Source organism: Microtus ochrogaster, linkage group LG4 (genome assembly GCF_000317375.1).
Source record: "Microtus ochrogaster isolate Prairie Vole_2 linkage group LG4, MicOch1.0, whole genome shotgun sequence".
Classification (NCBI taxonomy): Eukaryota; Metazoa; Chordata; class Mammalia; order Rodentia; family Cricetidae; genus Microtus; species Microtus ochrogaster.
Genome location: NC_022030.1, coordinates 20,392,343 through 20,408,155, shown reverse-complemented (window position 1 = coordinate 20,408,155; position 15,813 = coordinate 20,392,343). Strand labels below are relative to the sequence as shown.

At 42.1% G+C, this 15,813-nt stretch overlaps 1 protein-coding gene across 1 annotated transcript; it reads left to right on the top strand.

Annotated features, from left to right (window-relative positions):
* The first annotated feature begins 2,201 nt into the window (after window positions 1-2,201).
* Window positions 2,202-14,855, top strand: Cxcl17 (C-X-C motif chemokine ligand 17). The gene is made up of 4 exons (XM_005361160.3): window positions 2,202-2,449; window positions 11,582-11,662; window positions 12,226-12,327; window positions 14,096-14,855. Exons 1-4 carry the CDS (start codon window positions 2,377-2,379, stop codon window positions 14,191-14,193), a joined length of 354 nt encoding a protein of 117 aa, XP_005361217.1. The 5' UTR covers window positions 2,202-2,376; the 3' UTR covers window positions 14,194-14,855.
* Window positions 14,856-15,813: the final 958 nt, after the last annotated feature.

Sequence of the window (15,813 nt, the reverse complement as noted above, 5' to 3'; positions counted from 1 at the left end):
CAAAAGATCTACTGCCCTCTTCTGGTCTCCTCAGGCACTACATGATATGGTACACATACACGCAGGTGAAACACCTATCACATAAAGTAAAAAGAAATCTCAGCTGGGCAGTAGTGGCCCACGCCTTTAATCCCAGCAATCAGGAGGCAGGTGGATCTCTTTGAGTTCAAGGCCAGCCTGGTCTACAACAGCTAGTTCCAGGACAGGTTCCAAAGCTACAGTGAAACCCTGTCTCAAAAACAAAAATAATAAATAAATAATTTTTTAGAAAACCAAATCTTACCTAATTACCATCTCAGTCCTTAGTGATGGTGACTCCATTTGTATCTCAGGGTTATGAAGTACATGCTGTCCCCTGGCTAAACGTCAGCCTCCTGAAAATAGAGGCTGTCTATAGAAAGAAACCGCATCAGTGGTATCAGAGACTAAAACCAAATTATCAGTCTGAGGTGAGGAGAGTGCTCACTACCTAACACAACCCTCAGCATGGTATTGAGCTAGGACAAACTGGAGAAGAGAAATGAGAAAAAAAATTAAATGCAGGAGGCAGAAGCAGAACTGTTATAAATTCTAAGTCACCCTTAGCTGTAGACTAAGATTCTATTTTTAAAATCATTTTATCAATTCACTTCTTTTGCAGGACCAACTTCATACACTCCCTCATTCCCAAAGGCTCTAGGAAAGACTTCCTTGTTCACTGTTCAACCCTGACAAATGTCACCCAGCATTCAAGTTGAGCAATCCCTCTCTTTGACACATTCCTAAAGTCTCTAGTATAGACACCAAATTTAGTGCTGATGTATTCAAGATTGTTATAGTTTGGATCTTCCATGCTTCCCAAAAGCCTGTGAGTTAAAGACCTGGTAGCTAGCCTATTGGGAGGTCAGAAGAACCTTTTAGGAGACAGTTTCATAGAAAATAATGAGGTCGTCGTGGGGTATATAGCCTTAAAGAAAATATTAGAATCCTGATTCTCACTGTCTGCTTTGCTTCCTGGCTGCTAGCACGTGAGCGGTTTTCTCCACTGTGCACTCATTCCATGATGTGTATCTCAACACAGGCTCTGGAGTGACAGGACAGACTGACCATGGAATAAAACCTCTAACATTGGAAGCCAGAAATAAAATTCCTCTCTTTTGTGAGGTGCATGTTTGCCAGGAAGTTGGCTGGCACAATCACCTCAATATTGACTGTGAGCATTATCAGCTTTCTCCTTTTGCCTTGGGCCATTTCCAGAGACTGGAACCAAGATCCCCATCAATGTGGGCAAACACAGTTCAAGAGTTCCTATACTCCTCAAGCCTTCTTGGGATCTGAAGCTCTGGTGATCCCCCACAAATAAAATCCCCTGTTCTGTAGACTGAAGCAACTAAACCATAGCAACTTCCTGATGAGCAAGAGGAGGCCTAGTTTTCTCCCACTGCTCCAGGGAAGGGTTTTTGGAGCAAAGATAATTGCCTTTAATTTTGTTTGTTTATTGTTGTTTTGTTTTTTGTTGTGCTGAGAACCAAACCTGGAGCCATGTGCATGCTAGACAAGCATTCTATCACTAAGCTACATGGCATCTCTTCATTTTCAATACATTTATTTATGGGGGAGGAGAGTGTGCATGCCACCAAGTGAGTATGGAGGTCAGAGGATAACTTATTGGTTCTCTACTTCCTCTGTGAGTCCTGGGAATTGAGCTCAGAACAATTAGCTCATCAGCCACCAGCCTTTCATTTTTGTTTGTTTTTCTTTCTTTTCTTCTTTTTTTAAAATAGGTTTTGTCATCACACTCAGGTCCTCCTCGCCCTCCCCAGTGCTGAAATTGTAGACATACACCACCACAATCAATTTGAACTGCCTCCTCTTACTCCAGCTCTGTTTCCCGTTTACATGGTTAGAGAACTGGAGAGAACTGCCAACAGTGTGAAGACAGAGAAACTACCCAGACAGAAGTACTTCCATTGCTGGTATTTGCGAGTGGATAAACAAAAGAGACACACCAGCCAGCCCCATTTCTTGCTATAAACAGCCAAAAAGTACAAGGAAATTCAAATGTTGGAAAAAAGCTAAGACAACAAAATCATAACACTGTAGGGGGTGAGGAGGTAAGGACAGCTGCCAAGCTTTCAATCACTCCTTGGTTCTCCAGAGTGTTGTGTTTCTTTTGTTTGACCGGTTTTGCCTCCCACATTCCTGTAAAGCACCTGGTCCAATCTGCTACCAGCATCACCAGCACCGCCTTCTTGTTCTTGCCTTCTAATGGGTACTCTGGCATGGGATTAAACTGTAGACACCACCCCACCCAAGCCATTCCAAGGAATCAGAAGCCTCTAAGTGGTAACAATCCACATCATCTTTAAGCAACAACAGCACCAACAAACAGCCACAATGAAGGTTCTAGTCTCTGCCTTCCTTCTGTTGCTGCCAGCGATGCTCACAGTCTCCAGCAGACCAAATCCAGGTAAACGAGATGAAATCATATTCTCTCTTTTCTTTCTCTCCCTCCCTTCCTCTTTACCTCCTCTTCCCTCCTTCCCCCCAACTAATTTTCTTCCCCCTTGAGACAAGGTGTTGATATGTAGCCCAGGCTGACCTGAAACTTGCACTCTTCCTACCTCAGCATCCTGAGTACCAGCGTTATGTAGGCATGTGCCACCATGCCCTGCTCAAGATTACTTTGTACCTCACCTATAATGTGCACATACCAAAAATTAATTTGATATTAATGGAGGAAATGGAGTAGGAAACGTGGCAAATCCAACAACATACCCATTAAAGTATTCTTTTAGCTACAAGTTGGAGCAATTAAGTTAGTCTTTCTCAGTGTCAGTATCCTCATTAACAAAAAGGAAGGACCCTACTTATCCCAAAGAGTCTGTGAACTTTGAGAAACATTGCCAAAGTGTGTACAACTGAAGCTGGCAACATACACACATGCATACACACAGCCCAGACCAGACCCACTTTCCTTCCCTAACCTCGCCTAGAAAAGTCACAAATTTCCTCAGGTCTCAATTAGAGATTGTGGTAGAAATTAAAGAAATTAAGAGTTTTATATTTTTCTAGAGCTTGCCAGTTAAGTCACTGATGATACAAACTGGACAGTCCTATCACCAGGCAGTGGCCATGCAGACACTTTGGTCATGCCGCGCTCTGTTAAAATGGTCTGCCTTGGGGGAAGCAGACCTTAGTAGTGGTTCTGAATCTGCTCCGGTTTTCATCAGAGCCAATGTGACCCAGCCCTTCACAGAACCACCACACAAAAGCAAGATCATCTCCATCCATGTATCTTTCTACTTGAGAATACTATCCCTCTCAGCCCCTTGGCTATTTGAGGGTGAAATAACTTGTGGCAAACTCAGCAGCAATCCTAAATTTAGGATCACCTGTCTCCTACAATGTCCAACTTCTCTCCTTTCTAGAGAAAGTTCTTTGGAAATTGCTGGGTTCTACAATCCTGGAAGGGAAGGCATCCCTATCACTATGATGGACACGGGGCTAGAGTCCTCCCCATGTACTCAAAGTTCTAGTCCCAACCTACTTTTCCAGTCTACTCTCCTCCGCTCACAAAGATACACTCTATGCTCTGCTCAGACTAGACTGCTGATTCCCAACACGTCCTATGTTGTCAAACCAGCTCAGCTTTACTCACATATCCAGCTCGAAAGCTCACACCTTCCCACTCCTCCACTGATTCCTCCCTCAGCTACACACAGCTCTCCCCTTGCTGCTACGTTCAAATAAGACTCTTTTGCACGTATCATAGTCTGCCTCACAATTTAAGGGTACACCTTCTACTTGTTCTCCGTCCTTAATCACCTTGGTGACACAAACTGATATATCATTTCCATAACCCTCACACTATGCAGTATAGCACTCAGCAAATATTAGCTAAGTGCTCTGGTTTCCAAGATCAAAATGATTCATTTCTATGACTCTATGCCAGGCTGTGATGGCAATATTTTTTTTCTTGTTGATGTTTCCTTGTTAGTGTGAGTATGTGTATTAAACACAGAACCCCATGCATCCTGGATGTGTAAGTAAAGTTGAGCTGGTTTGAAAAGGGAGAAAGACAAAAAGAATATATAAGAATGTAGCCGGGCGGTGGTGGCGCACGCCTTTAATCCCAGCACTCGGGAGGCAGAGGCAGGTGGATCTCTGTGAGTTCGAAACCAGCCTGGTCTACAGAGCTAGTTCCAGGACAGGCTCCAAAACCACAGAGAAACCCTGTCTCGAAAAACCAAAAAAAAAATGTATTTTTTAAAATTATGAACAGATTACTTATAATAGATTACTCCCTATTTGTAATATTACTTGATTATAGCTGACATGTGTTAAGAAATCCTGTACTGCAGGCCTGCAGGCACTGTTTTAAGTGTTACAATAAATACACTGTGATCTCATTTTGTATTTGGGGGCTGGAGAGATGACTCTGGAGTTAAGAGCACCGGTTTTTCTTCCAGAGAACCCAGGCTTTGTTTGATTCCTACACTCAAATGGCTGCTCACAATCCTATGATCTCCAGTCCCAGGGGATCCAATGCCCTCTTCTGGCCTCTGTGGACATAGCATACATACCATGCATGAACAAACGTCAAATACTCATGCACATAAAAAATAATAATCTTTAAAAACAGGAGGGACTGAAGAGATGGCTCAGAGGTTAAAATCAGACCACTCTTTCAGATGACCTGGGTCCAGATTCCAGCATCCCGATGGTGTCTTACAAATGTCTGTAACTCCAGTCCCAGGGGATCTGATGCCCTCTTCTGGCCTCCTAAGTCATCAGACATACCAGTGGTGCACAGATGTACATGCAGACAAAATACCCATACGTTGAGGAATAATCTTTTTGTATACTGTGAAGATGTGTCACTCTGATTGGTTTAATGAAAAAAAAAAGCTGAATACCCAATAGCTAGGCAGGATTTCCAGGCACACAGGATGCTGGGATGAAAAAGGGCAGAGTCGTGAGGAGACACCAGGGACATAGAGCAAGCAGCATGGGCCTTACAAAATAAAAGAAATAAGCCACGTAAAAGAACATAGATTAAAAGATATGGATTAATTTAAATTATAAGAGTGAGCTAGAAACAAGCCTAAGCTATTGGCTAAGTTTTCATAATTAATAAGCAGTTTCCATTATTTGGAAGCTAGCAGGTAGGACAGAGAAAGACTCTACACCCATACACATAAAATTAAAATTTAAAAAACCAGGAAACTGTCATTAACACAGTAACATTGGCTAATCTCTTAAATATTCAAAGTGTCCTAATTATTCTGCTAACATCATTTTCTAGTCCAGAAGCCAATTTAGAACTCACAGTGAGTAAAACTGTCATGTCACCTTGGTGTCCTCCAAGCTAGGGCAGCTCCTGTCTTTCCTCCTCTTTCCTGGGAGTTCTTGGTATATTTTTGAAGAGTACTGAAAAGTAAAATGCTCTCAGTATGGGGCTTTCCAGTGTTTTCTCATGATAAAGTTCTGCTTATTCACTTAGTGCAACAATATCACAGAAGGGCTAGCAAGAGAAGAAGCCTCAGTGGGTAAATGTGCTTGCTGTCAAAGTCTGGAGACCTAAGTTCGATACCCAGAACCTACATAAAAGTGGAAGGGGAGAACAGACTCCACAAATTGCCCTCTAAGCTCCACACATGTGCTTTGGTTTCGCGCTTCCCCCCACCCACACCACATGCACAAACAATAATTAATTTAAAAATTAAAGGCAGTTGTGAGCCACCCGATGTGAGGAAAGACAGGGTGCTGGGAACTGAACTCAGGTCCTCTGTGAAAGCAGTAAGTGCTCATAACCACTGAGCCATCTCTCCAGGCCCTCTTCCTTTTAGTTATCCACCTACTTGTTTATAGCTGTATGGACCCAGAGTCAGACACTCATGGGTTTTAACCCAACTACTACCATCATTTATTATGTTATCACGTTGTCCTTCAGGTTGGTTTCCACAGGGTTTTACTGTTTCCATCATTTTTATTTTTTGGCAGTTCCTTACTTTCTGACATAAGAGGTTTCAAGTTTATCTTATATTTTCCTGCTCCATGGAATAAGCCACCTCCAGGGATCCCCGTTTCTTCTCATGGGCTGAAATATGCCCTTTGCTGGAGCTGCAGGTGGTGTGATCACTGTCTTCAGAAAAACAACTAGAAGCCAAGTGTGTTGGCACATGCCTGAAATCCCAGCACCTAAAGGCTGGGGTAGAAAGATCAAGAGTTCAAGTTTATCTCCAGTTATTTATCAAGTTTGAGGTCAACCTGAACTACATGGGGCAAAGGGGAAGGGAGCTATAGAAGAGGGGAAAGGGAAGAAAGGAAGAAAACAACTACCAGTCCTCAGTGACAACAACAACTCATATCCTGAACACATGTCTGGATATGGAACATTCACAGATTATTTATTCCTCAGCAATGTGGGCATTACTTATCCTTGTTTTATAAGTCAGACACTCACAGATCCAAGAAGTATACATCATACAGTTAAGTGACAGAGCCCATAAGGAGCCCCAGATCTATCTGGATAGAAAGTTCACTGGGCAAGTGTTTACCAAGACTAATTTTTGATGAAACATAAATTTGCTTTTTATGGCCTTAATAATAACATGCTTATTTTAACACATTAGAAAAGAAAATATCCCAGTCTAGCCTGCTGGGCTAATCTTGGCTACTCAACAGACAGAGACCAAGACAGAGAGAGGAGGAGAGGGAGTAAAGGTGAACATAATACTAAGACTACATGACATTCGTAATCCCACACAAAATGAAGCTACTTTATAAAATAAATCTAGAGGAAAAGTAAGAGGTAAACAAACATAATATTGGTACAAGTTGGTGTTGAACAGATGGCTCAGTGGCTAAAATCACTGTCTGTTCCTGTATACAACCCAGGACTGATTCCCAGCACCCATATGGCAGCTCACAACCATCTACAACTACAGGAATCAACACCCTTTTCTAGACTCCAAAGACATCAGACATGCATGTGGTGCACACACATACATGCAGGCAAAACACTCATACACAAAAAAATAATAAATCTTAAAAAAAATAAAATTAACTGGACAGTGGTGGCACACACCTTTAATCCCAGCAGCTGCAGGCGGTTCTCTGTGAGTTCAAGGCCAACCCAGTCTACAAGAGCTAGTTCCAGGACACCTAGAGCTGTTACACAGAGAAACCCTGTCTCGAAAAACAGAAAAAAAATCTTAAATAAATGTGTAATCTTGAGCACGGCACCACACCACTCACCTGTTAATTCTAGCACTTGGGAGATTGAAACAGAAGGATCTGTAGTTCAAGGTCATCCTCACTTCTTTTTTGTTTTAAATATTTTGATTTTTTTTTAAGATTTGTTTATTTATTATGTATACAACATTCTGCCTCAATGTATGCCCGCACGCCAGAGGAGGGCACCAGATCTCAGTTCAGATGGTTGTGAGCCACCATGTGGTTGCTGGGAATTGAACTCAGGACCTCTGGAAGAGCAGCCAGTGCTCTTAACCTCTGAGCCATCTCTCCTCATCCTCACTTCTTTTTTTTTTTTTTTTTTGGTTTCTTCGAGACAGGGTTTCTCTGTGGCTTTGGAGCCTGTCCTTGGAACTAGCTCTGTAGACCAGGCTGGTCTCGAACTCACAGAGATCCGCCTGCCTCTGCCTCCCGAGTGCTGGGATTAAAGGCGTGCGCCACCATCGCCCGGCTTCATCCTCACTTCTGTAGTGAGCTCAAGACTATCCTGAACTACGAGACCTTACCTCAAAATAAAATGATGATAATGGAGTTTGTTGTACTTTCAAATTTTTTCCAATAGTCTTACAATTTCTAAATATCTAAATGTAATCACTAAGAATTTTTAAAGTTCTATATTTAGGGATTCAACTAAGTCATCTACAAGATTTCTTCTGGCTTTAATATTTTATGGCTTCTTGCTGAAATGAGGAATAGCGGCCATTCAAGGAAAAAAATGCTAGAAAAAAATAGAAGCAAGGGCTGTACCCATCTAAATTATTTTAATAGTGCTCAAAACATCACATGAGAACGTTGAAAAAAAGGCTCTGGAAAATGATGCAACACCACCCATCTGTGTGACAAAAAGGGCACAAGTCTGGGGAGAGGAGACCCAAACTGAACCTGATGATCTCTAACAAAGCCCTCTCCAAATGCTTGTCTGTGCACCTACTGAAGAAGCACTTACTAAATGCCTACCATGTGCCAGGAACAGTGAGCTCTGTCAGAGTTGACCTACGGATTCTGAGGCTAGTGGAGGAGAAAGGTTTGTTTCTATTCATTAGGGGTGTCATAACAAGTTACCACAGCTGAGGTGGCTTTAGGGACAAATTTGATTTATCTCACATTTCTGGAGACTGGAAATCTAAAACTGAGGTACCAGAAGGTCTGAATCTCTTAGAACCAGCAGAAACTTATTTTTCATAGTTCCAAAAGTAGAGCTTCTGAGATTAGGGTTTTGGTATGATTGATTCAGGTAAGAGTCATCTCCCTGTGTGCAGACAATCAATTCTCATACACTGGAAATTAAAGGTTCCCAGAGGTCCCTTTCCACAAAGTTATTAATCTCACTCCTGGGAGCTCTACTTTCATGATCTAATTAGCCCCCAAAGCCCCCACTTCCTAATACAATCACACTAGGGACTAGGATTTTAACATAGAAGCTTTTTTAAAGATTCATTTATTGTATTTGATGTATATGAATGCTTTGCCCATGTGTATGTTTGTGTACCATATGCCTGCAGTGCCCCAGAGGCCAGAATAGGAAGTCAGGTCCCCTGAAACCCGAGTTACAGTAGGTTATAAACTGCCCTGAGCAACAGCAGTAAGTGCTCTTACCTGCTGCCCTGCCTCCTTAGCCCCAACACAGAGGTTTTAAGAGGACATATTCTGCTAGCATCTCACTGTATCATCGGTCACATGGTTTTTTGCTATGTACACATCTTTAAGGTCTTTTTTTGGGGGGGGGCATTGAGACAGGAAACAAGTTTCTTCTGTGTAGCCCTGGCTGTTCTGGAACTCATTCTGTAGACCAGACTGGGCTTGAACCCACAGAGATTTTCCTGTCTCTGCCTCTGCCTCTCTGGTGCTGGGATTAAAGGCATGTGCCACCACACCTGGATCTTTTTCTTATAATACTGGATTAAAGAACACCACAAAAGCCTTATTTTAGCTTAACTGTCATTTTTAAAACCCTATCTCCAAATATACTCATTTTGAGGAAGTAGAGGTTAGATCTTCAATGTGTGAATTTAGGAGGATGGAGTTCATTCAGTCCATAACAGATTTAAAGTCACAAATTACACAAGAATAATTCAAGCATAGTAACTCATCTGTAATCTGGAATCAGTGTTAGGGAGATTGCTCAAAGTTCAAGGACAGCTTGGACTATACAGCAAGACCCTTTTCCAACCAAAAACAACAACAAAAATGAGCTGGGCATTGGCAGGGGTGGAAGCTGGGGGATTCTGAGTCCAGGTCCAACCCCAGCTATAATATGAAGACCCTGTTTCAGAGAAAGAATAATTTAAAAAAAATAAGAAACATATGAAGGCATATTTGATTGTTTTCATGGTACTATGGATCAAATCCAGGCTATCGCACATGCCAGACAAACACTTAGATTCCCAAACTGCTATTGATTTTAACAGGAAATATTGCTAACTAAAATTAGAGAAGTGTCATGTGGGCCCAGTTCTAGCTGGAGATTCTAAAATCTATAAGCCTTTATCTTTTTATAATTTTAGCCTGGTTGGTTGGTTGTTGTCAATTTGACTATGGTCATCTGAAAAAAAGGAACCTCTGTTCTTAAGAAAGAACCTCCTTAAGATTGGCCTGTAGGAAATATGTAGGGTATTTTCTTGATTAATGATTGTTGTGGGAAGGCCTAGTTCACTATAAGTGGTGAGTCCCCTAGGCAAGTAATCTTGGGATGTATAAGAAAGCAAACTAGGCAAGCCAGGAGGAACGAGTTAGTAAGCAGCCTTCCTCCATGACCTCTGCATCAGTTCCTGCATCCAGGTTTCAAACATGGGTTCCTACCTTGCCTTCCCTCAAGAAGTAATAAAGTGTGAGTTGTAAGGTGAAATAAACCCTTTCTTCCCAAAATTGCTTTTGGTCATGGTCTCTTATCACAGCAATAGAAACCCTATTTTCTAGGGTTTCTAGACAAATTTTGTATTATATCTAATTAATTTATTTTTCTTTGGGTGGGCACACATAGCACACACAGGGAATGTATGACAGTCTGAGAGGATGCCCACAGGAGTCAACAATCTGCTACCATAGGAGTTCCAAGGATAGAACTCAGGTTGTCAAGGTTGGTAGCAGGTGCCTTTCTCTGCTAAGCCATATCACCAGACTTAAACCTTCATCTTCTGTTGTCATAAACATATTTTAGGGGTGGGCTTGGTGGTAAGCACCAATAATCCCAGCTACCAAGAAGCAGACTCAGATGGATCACTTAAGGCTAGAAGTTAGATGTACATTGAGCCGCATAGAAAGACCTTATCTCAAATATATGGAAGTTGTAGAATCAAATAACATAGGCTTGGATGCAATGTGTCTGTACCAGAGGAACAAACACAAATACTGTCCTCTTAATAATCAACTGAAATTATGTATTCAAACACAGCAACTTGGAGGGCAGGTGGAAATTTTGGTTTACAGTTATCTGCTGTTCCTTGCTCTCATCTAAGTTGTCAGTATTTTAATGAACGATGTGGGGGTTGCAGTCTCAATAACCCTATCATGTCTTCCCTTAGATTCAGAAGCTATTTTCTTCACTTTCTCAGCTAAAATTTCCAGTAGGCCTGATTTTTTCTGTTGGCAGAGACTGCTTGTTCATTTGCCAGCTGCCAGACCCGAATTCTGTGATTACACAGAAACACTGTTGGGCCTATTAGCTCAGGCTCCTTATTAACTAACTCTTACATCTTAAATTAACCCATTTCTATTATTTTATATTTTACCACGAGGCTCATGGTTTGTTACCTCTTGCTTCTTGGGCAGCTACATGGCGTCTTTCTCCTTTGGCAGTTATGTGGCATCTCCCTAACTCTTATATATTTCTTCCAGCCTAGTTATATTCTGCCCTGCCATAAGCCAAAGCAGATTCTTTATTTACCAATGGTAACAAAACATATTCATAACATACAGAGGGGAATCCCAAATCATTTTTCTTTTAAAATTTATTTATTTTTGCTTTGTACATGAGTGCCTGTGTAGGTCGGAAGAGGACACTGGATCCCCTGGAACTACAGTTATAGATGATTTCAAGCCACCATGTAGGTGCTAGGAATCAAATTTGGGTTCTCTCTGCAGGAGCAGAATTTGCTTTTAACCACTGGGCTATCTCTCCAGCCTTCAGGCTGGATTTTTAAGTCTCAGTCCCTTATCCACTTACAGTATTCCTCTTTTGGAGTACCCAAGAGCCCATCAATGGAAGGTGGGACAGACAGACAGAGACACAGAGAAACAGAGCTTGTGCTGATCTAAGTACCCAAGTAGGGCAACTCTGGAGGATAGGGTCACAGAGAGCTGTCCTTTTCCAGTATCTGAAAGTAACCGCATATGCCTCCAACAGGGGTCGCCAAAAGCCATGGGGACCAACGCCAGGTTTCTGGGAGGTGGCTCCAGGAAGGCGGCCAAGAGTGTGAATGCAGAGGTCAGTAATTCAGCCTTGACCACAGAGTTGGCACTATAGTGACCCAAAACCTTCATCTCCCATAAGCCCCTCTGAGGCCAGGACAGATGTCTGAGCTAGCCTCAGCATCCCACCAGAGGTGGCACTAACACCTGCTTTCTCCATGAGCAGGACTCAGGAACTAGATTCCTACCAGGATCTTTGTGCCCCCCACCAACGCTTCCCCCCAAATTTCCTGTACATTCCAAAAGGGTTTTACTTTCTCCTGGCTCCCCAAAAGCATCTTGTATTCTAGTCTTAGGCTGATGTTCCTTATAGAAAGGATCGAAAGCAGAAGAAATGCCAGCCTAAAAAGACACCTGGACCCATTTTTTCATTCTTCACTCTCCACAGGGATATCCCAAGGCCTCCTCTAAACATGTCAGCAAATCCCTGCCCACAGAGGTCACATGAAAACAACTTAGAAACCCAGGGGTTCACACAGCTTGAGGTCTCCATTGTTCTCCGTTGACCCTTTTCCCCAGCCAAGTCCATACTCTAAACGTACCAACCTTCCCATCTAAGAAGTAGCCTGTTGTTTACAGATTGGTTCCTGAGAGCCCCGAAGAGAAAATCCACACCAGTGCTGGAATCACCAAAGAAGCAGTGTCCCTGTGATCATGTCAAGGACAGCGAGAAAAAAAACAGTAAGTTTCAAGAGGATGGCCTTCTTCCTTATACCACACTCAGTTCTATGAACTCACTAGGGATGGAGGCAAGGCCGAGAAGACCAAAATAAACACATGCATCAACCAGCCCCTTTCTATTCAATGCCAACTTGTAGGAAAACAGACAGAACAAAGGCATTAGGATAGACTTGTTCTGAAACTAAAGAGATTTAACCAAAATCTTAGATTCTAGAACGTGTCATTTATCAAAGTAAAGGGAGATAAAGAGGCTGTGACCTGCCCATTGATTTCTGAAGATGACACCAGTGTCAGTGTGGAACAGGATTTTGGCTTTTCTTTCATCTGGCAGTTGGTTTTTCTGTTTGTTTGTTTGTTTGTTTGTTTGTTTTCATTTTATGTGTGTGGGTACCTTGCCTGCATGTATTTAATCTCAATGCAGTTCCCTTGAAGACCAGAAGAGGGAATTAGATTTCCTGAGACACCATGTGGGTTCTGAGAACTGAACCTGAGGCCTCTATAGGGGAAACTCATGCTCTTGATTGCTGAGCCATCTTTCCATCCCCACAGTCTTTTTTAAAATGTTATTATACCAAAAAAGTAAATAAAGGGCCAGAAAGATGGCTCAGAAGATGCTTGTAGTCAAATCTGACAACCTGAGTTCAATCCCTGACACCCACATGATAAAAGGAGAGAACAGACTACTGCAAGCTGCCCTCTGACTTCCAAATTTCCACTATAGCATGAATGCAACTCTACATATATGTGCACCCACCCACCCCCCACACACACACACAAAATAAAACATGTTTTTTAAAGTATTATATTTCATTTTACTGCGTGTGTGTTTATGTTAGTATCACATGTGTGGAGAAGAGAGTTGGGATTCAGTTCTCTCCTTCCACCATAATAGTCTCTGGGACTGAACTCAGGTCATAAAATTTGGCAAATGCCTTACCTGGTGAGCCATTTCTTCCACCCCTGTTTGATTTTTTTTTATTCTGATTTGTCCATTCTCTGCCCCACCCCAACTTTTATTAGGTTTTTGAGACAGGGTTTCCCTGTGTAGCCCTGGCTGTTCTGGAACTTACTTTGTAGACCAGGCTGGCCTTGAACTCACATAGATCCACCTGTCTCTGCCTTCCAAGTGTGTGCCATCACCACCCAGTTCATTTGGCTTTTTGAGATAGATTTCCATTCTAGCCTAAGTTGACTTGGAACTCACTTTGTAGCTTAGGTAACCTCAGACTTAAAAGATCATACTGCTTCTGCCTCCTGGGTGCTACGATTGTAGGCACACAGTGCCACAGCCAGCTGCATCTCATAATTTCAAAAGTTTCCATATAAACTTTGAAATGTTTTTTAAAGAGCTGGAGAGAAAGAGCAGCCATTTAGAGCACTCACAGCTCTTTCAGAGGACCAGAGTAGCCAGGCAATGATGGCACATACCTTTAATCCCAGCACTCAAGAGGCAGGGGCAGACTGTGAGTTCAAGGCCAGCCTGGTCTACAGAGCAAGTTCCAAGACAGCCAGGGCTACACAGAGAAACCCTGTCTTGAAATAAATCAGAGGACCAGAGTTTGGTTCCCAGCACAAATGTCAGGTGGCTCCCAACTACCTGGAACTCCAGCTCCAGGGGTTCTGAAATTCTGTTCCAACCCCCACAGCACACACACATAAGTGGCACACACACACACACACACACACACACACACACACACACACAAATAAAAGTAAAACAAAGTATTTTTAAGTTTTTTATGACAGTATCCTTTTGTTTGTGCCCTAGGACACCAAAAGCACCACCGGAAGCCAAAGAGGCCCTCCAGAACCTGCCAGCAATTTCTCAAACGATGTCAACTAGCAAGTTTCTCTCTGCCCTTATAGTTCTGATACTCTACTCTCTCAAGTGAACACTCTCAGTGGAAAAGAGGTGATCAACCCTAGAGCGCATTCTTGCCCTCCCCACCCATCCTCACCAACAGCATCCCAGTGCTCTCAGAAGGCACTGCCCAGCATATTGGTTACTGTGCCCTCTACTGTCATCTTCTCTCATCACTATTGATTTCAGTATGGGTTAAATAATTTAAAAATGACAGAGCCTCCATTCCTCTTGTGATTCAGCTCCCAAACCTGTTCCCAGAATCTTACGTTGGTACTTTTATTTCTTAGGTGAAATAAGTTTCATGTTCCTATTGTGTAGACTGTTTTTTTCAAACCAACACACCACAAAGACCTTCTGAAAAGCCTGGTATATTTGACAGGCTTTCTGAAACTGGCCAATCAAAATGTCAAAAACTTTGACAATATGTTAGTGCAAAATGTTAATAGCAAAAAGTTCTGCTTTTGTTTAAGCTTTGCTTGCTTGCAGAAGTAATGAAGGACCTATAGAAGATTCTCTCTGCTGCAGCTGAGGGCCACTTACATTCTCCTACTCCTAAGGATGGGGCTATAAGTTAGGCCCAGCCATGAATAAATTTTTCCCTGCAATATCTTGGTGTTTAGCTCCTGGTTTTTGACACCATAACACTTATGCCTCTGTTCACCCTAAAATAATCAAGGAAACCTCAGCTTCCTATTGGTCTCACTTGACCATAGGAAAATTAGCAAAGAAAATAATTAAATACATACATAATGCATACATATATGAATATATGGTATATGAATATCAGTCAATTCAATCTAATGGGGTCTGACCACTCACATTCAATCCAGATGTCACCCTTTGCCCTGGTCATTCAAACCCCTAACCCAGATTCTACACGCATTTCTCCCTCCTTGACCCTCTTTCGCTCTCCATTGCCTGATTCTTTATTCTTTCACCGTTCTAAGGTGCAATGTCTGAGTGTGGCATAGAAAGCAAGTAAAGCACTGAATCAGATACTGCCTGATTAACAATAATAAAGGTTTAGAAACTGTGCTTTCTTAGCATCTAGACAGACATCAATCAGTGTTTATGATTCCTATCATCATCATCCCCATTACTTCATTCTGTGAGTTTCTAATGCAATACAAGAGATATAAATGTAGAAACACAGTTCAAAGCTATAAAGATGGTATGAAGGATCTCAGCTGCAATTCAAAAGGGTTTTGAGCCTATAAAAATAGAATGATATCAGTCTTTTTACTTTTTAGCATGGGTATAAAGTGATCAAAGCAACAATCTAAGACAATTGAACTGACAACTAGTTGTAAGAATTAATGAAGAGAAAACTATAATTATAAGTATACAGACTCCTCAAGTATTCTTCGGGCATCAGGAGTGGGATAAATACTGAACTATGGTGGTACCCACTTGTGGTCACGGAACTTGGGAAATGGAGACAAGAAGCTCAGGAGCTCGAGGCCAACCTGGGCTACATAAGATTCCCATCTCTGTGGGCAGAAAACACTCATCAGCTCATCTAGAATCACCCCAGATGAAACAGAAGATTAAGTTGTCTTATGAGAAGGGCAACTGGTCATTTTAACTGAGTGGTGAGTGGGGTGGGGCCCTATTTATGACAC

What these genes read in the sequence shown, in the direction of transcription:
- Cxcl17 (XM_005361160.3), top strand. Translation starts at nt 2,377, where the DNA reads ATGAAGGTTCTAGTCTCTGCCTTCCTTCTGTTGCTGCCAGCGATGCTC. An exon ending in CTCCAGCAGACCAAATCCAG is followed by an intron (nt 2,450 to 11,581) that starts GTAAACGAGATG and finishes TGCCTCCAACAG; the next exon opens with GGGTCGCCAAAAGCCATGGG. An exon ending in GGACAGCGAGAAAAAAAACA is followed by an intron (nt 12,328 to 14,095) that starts GTAAGTTTCAAG and finishes TTTGTGCCCTAG; the next exon opens with GACACCAAAAGCACCACCGG.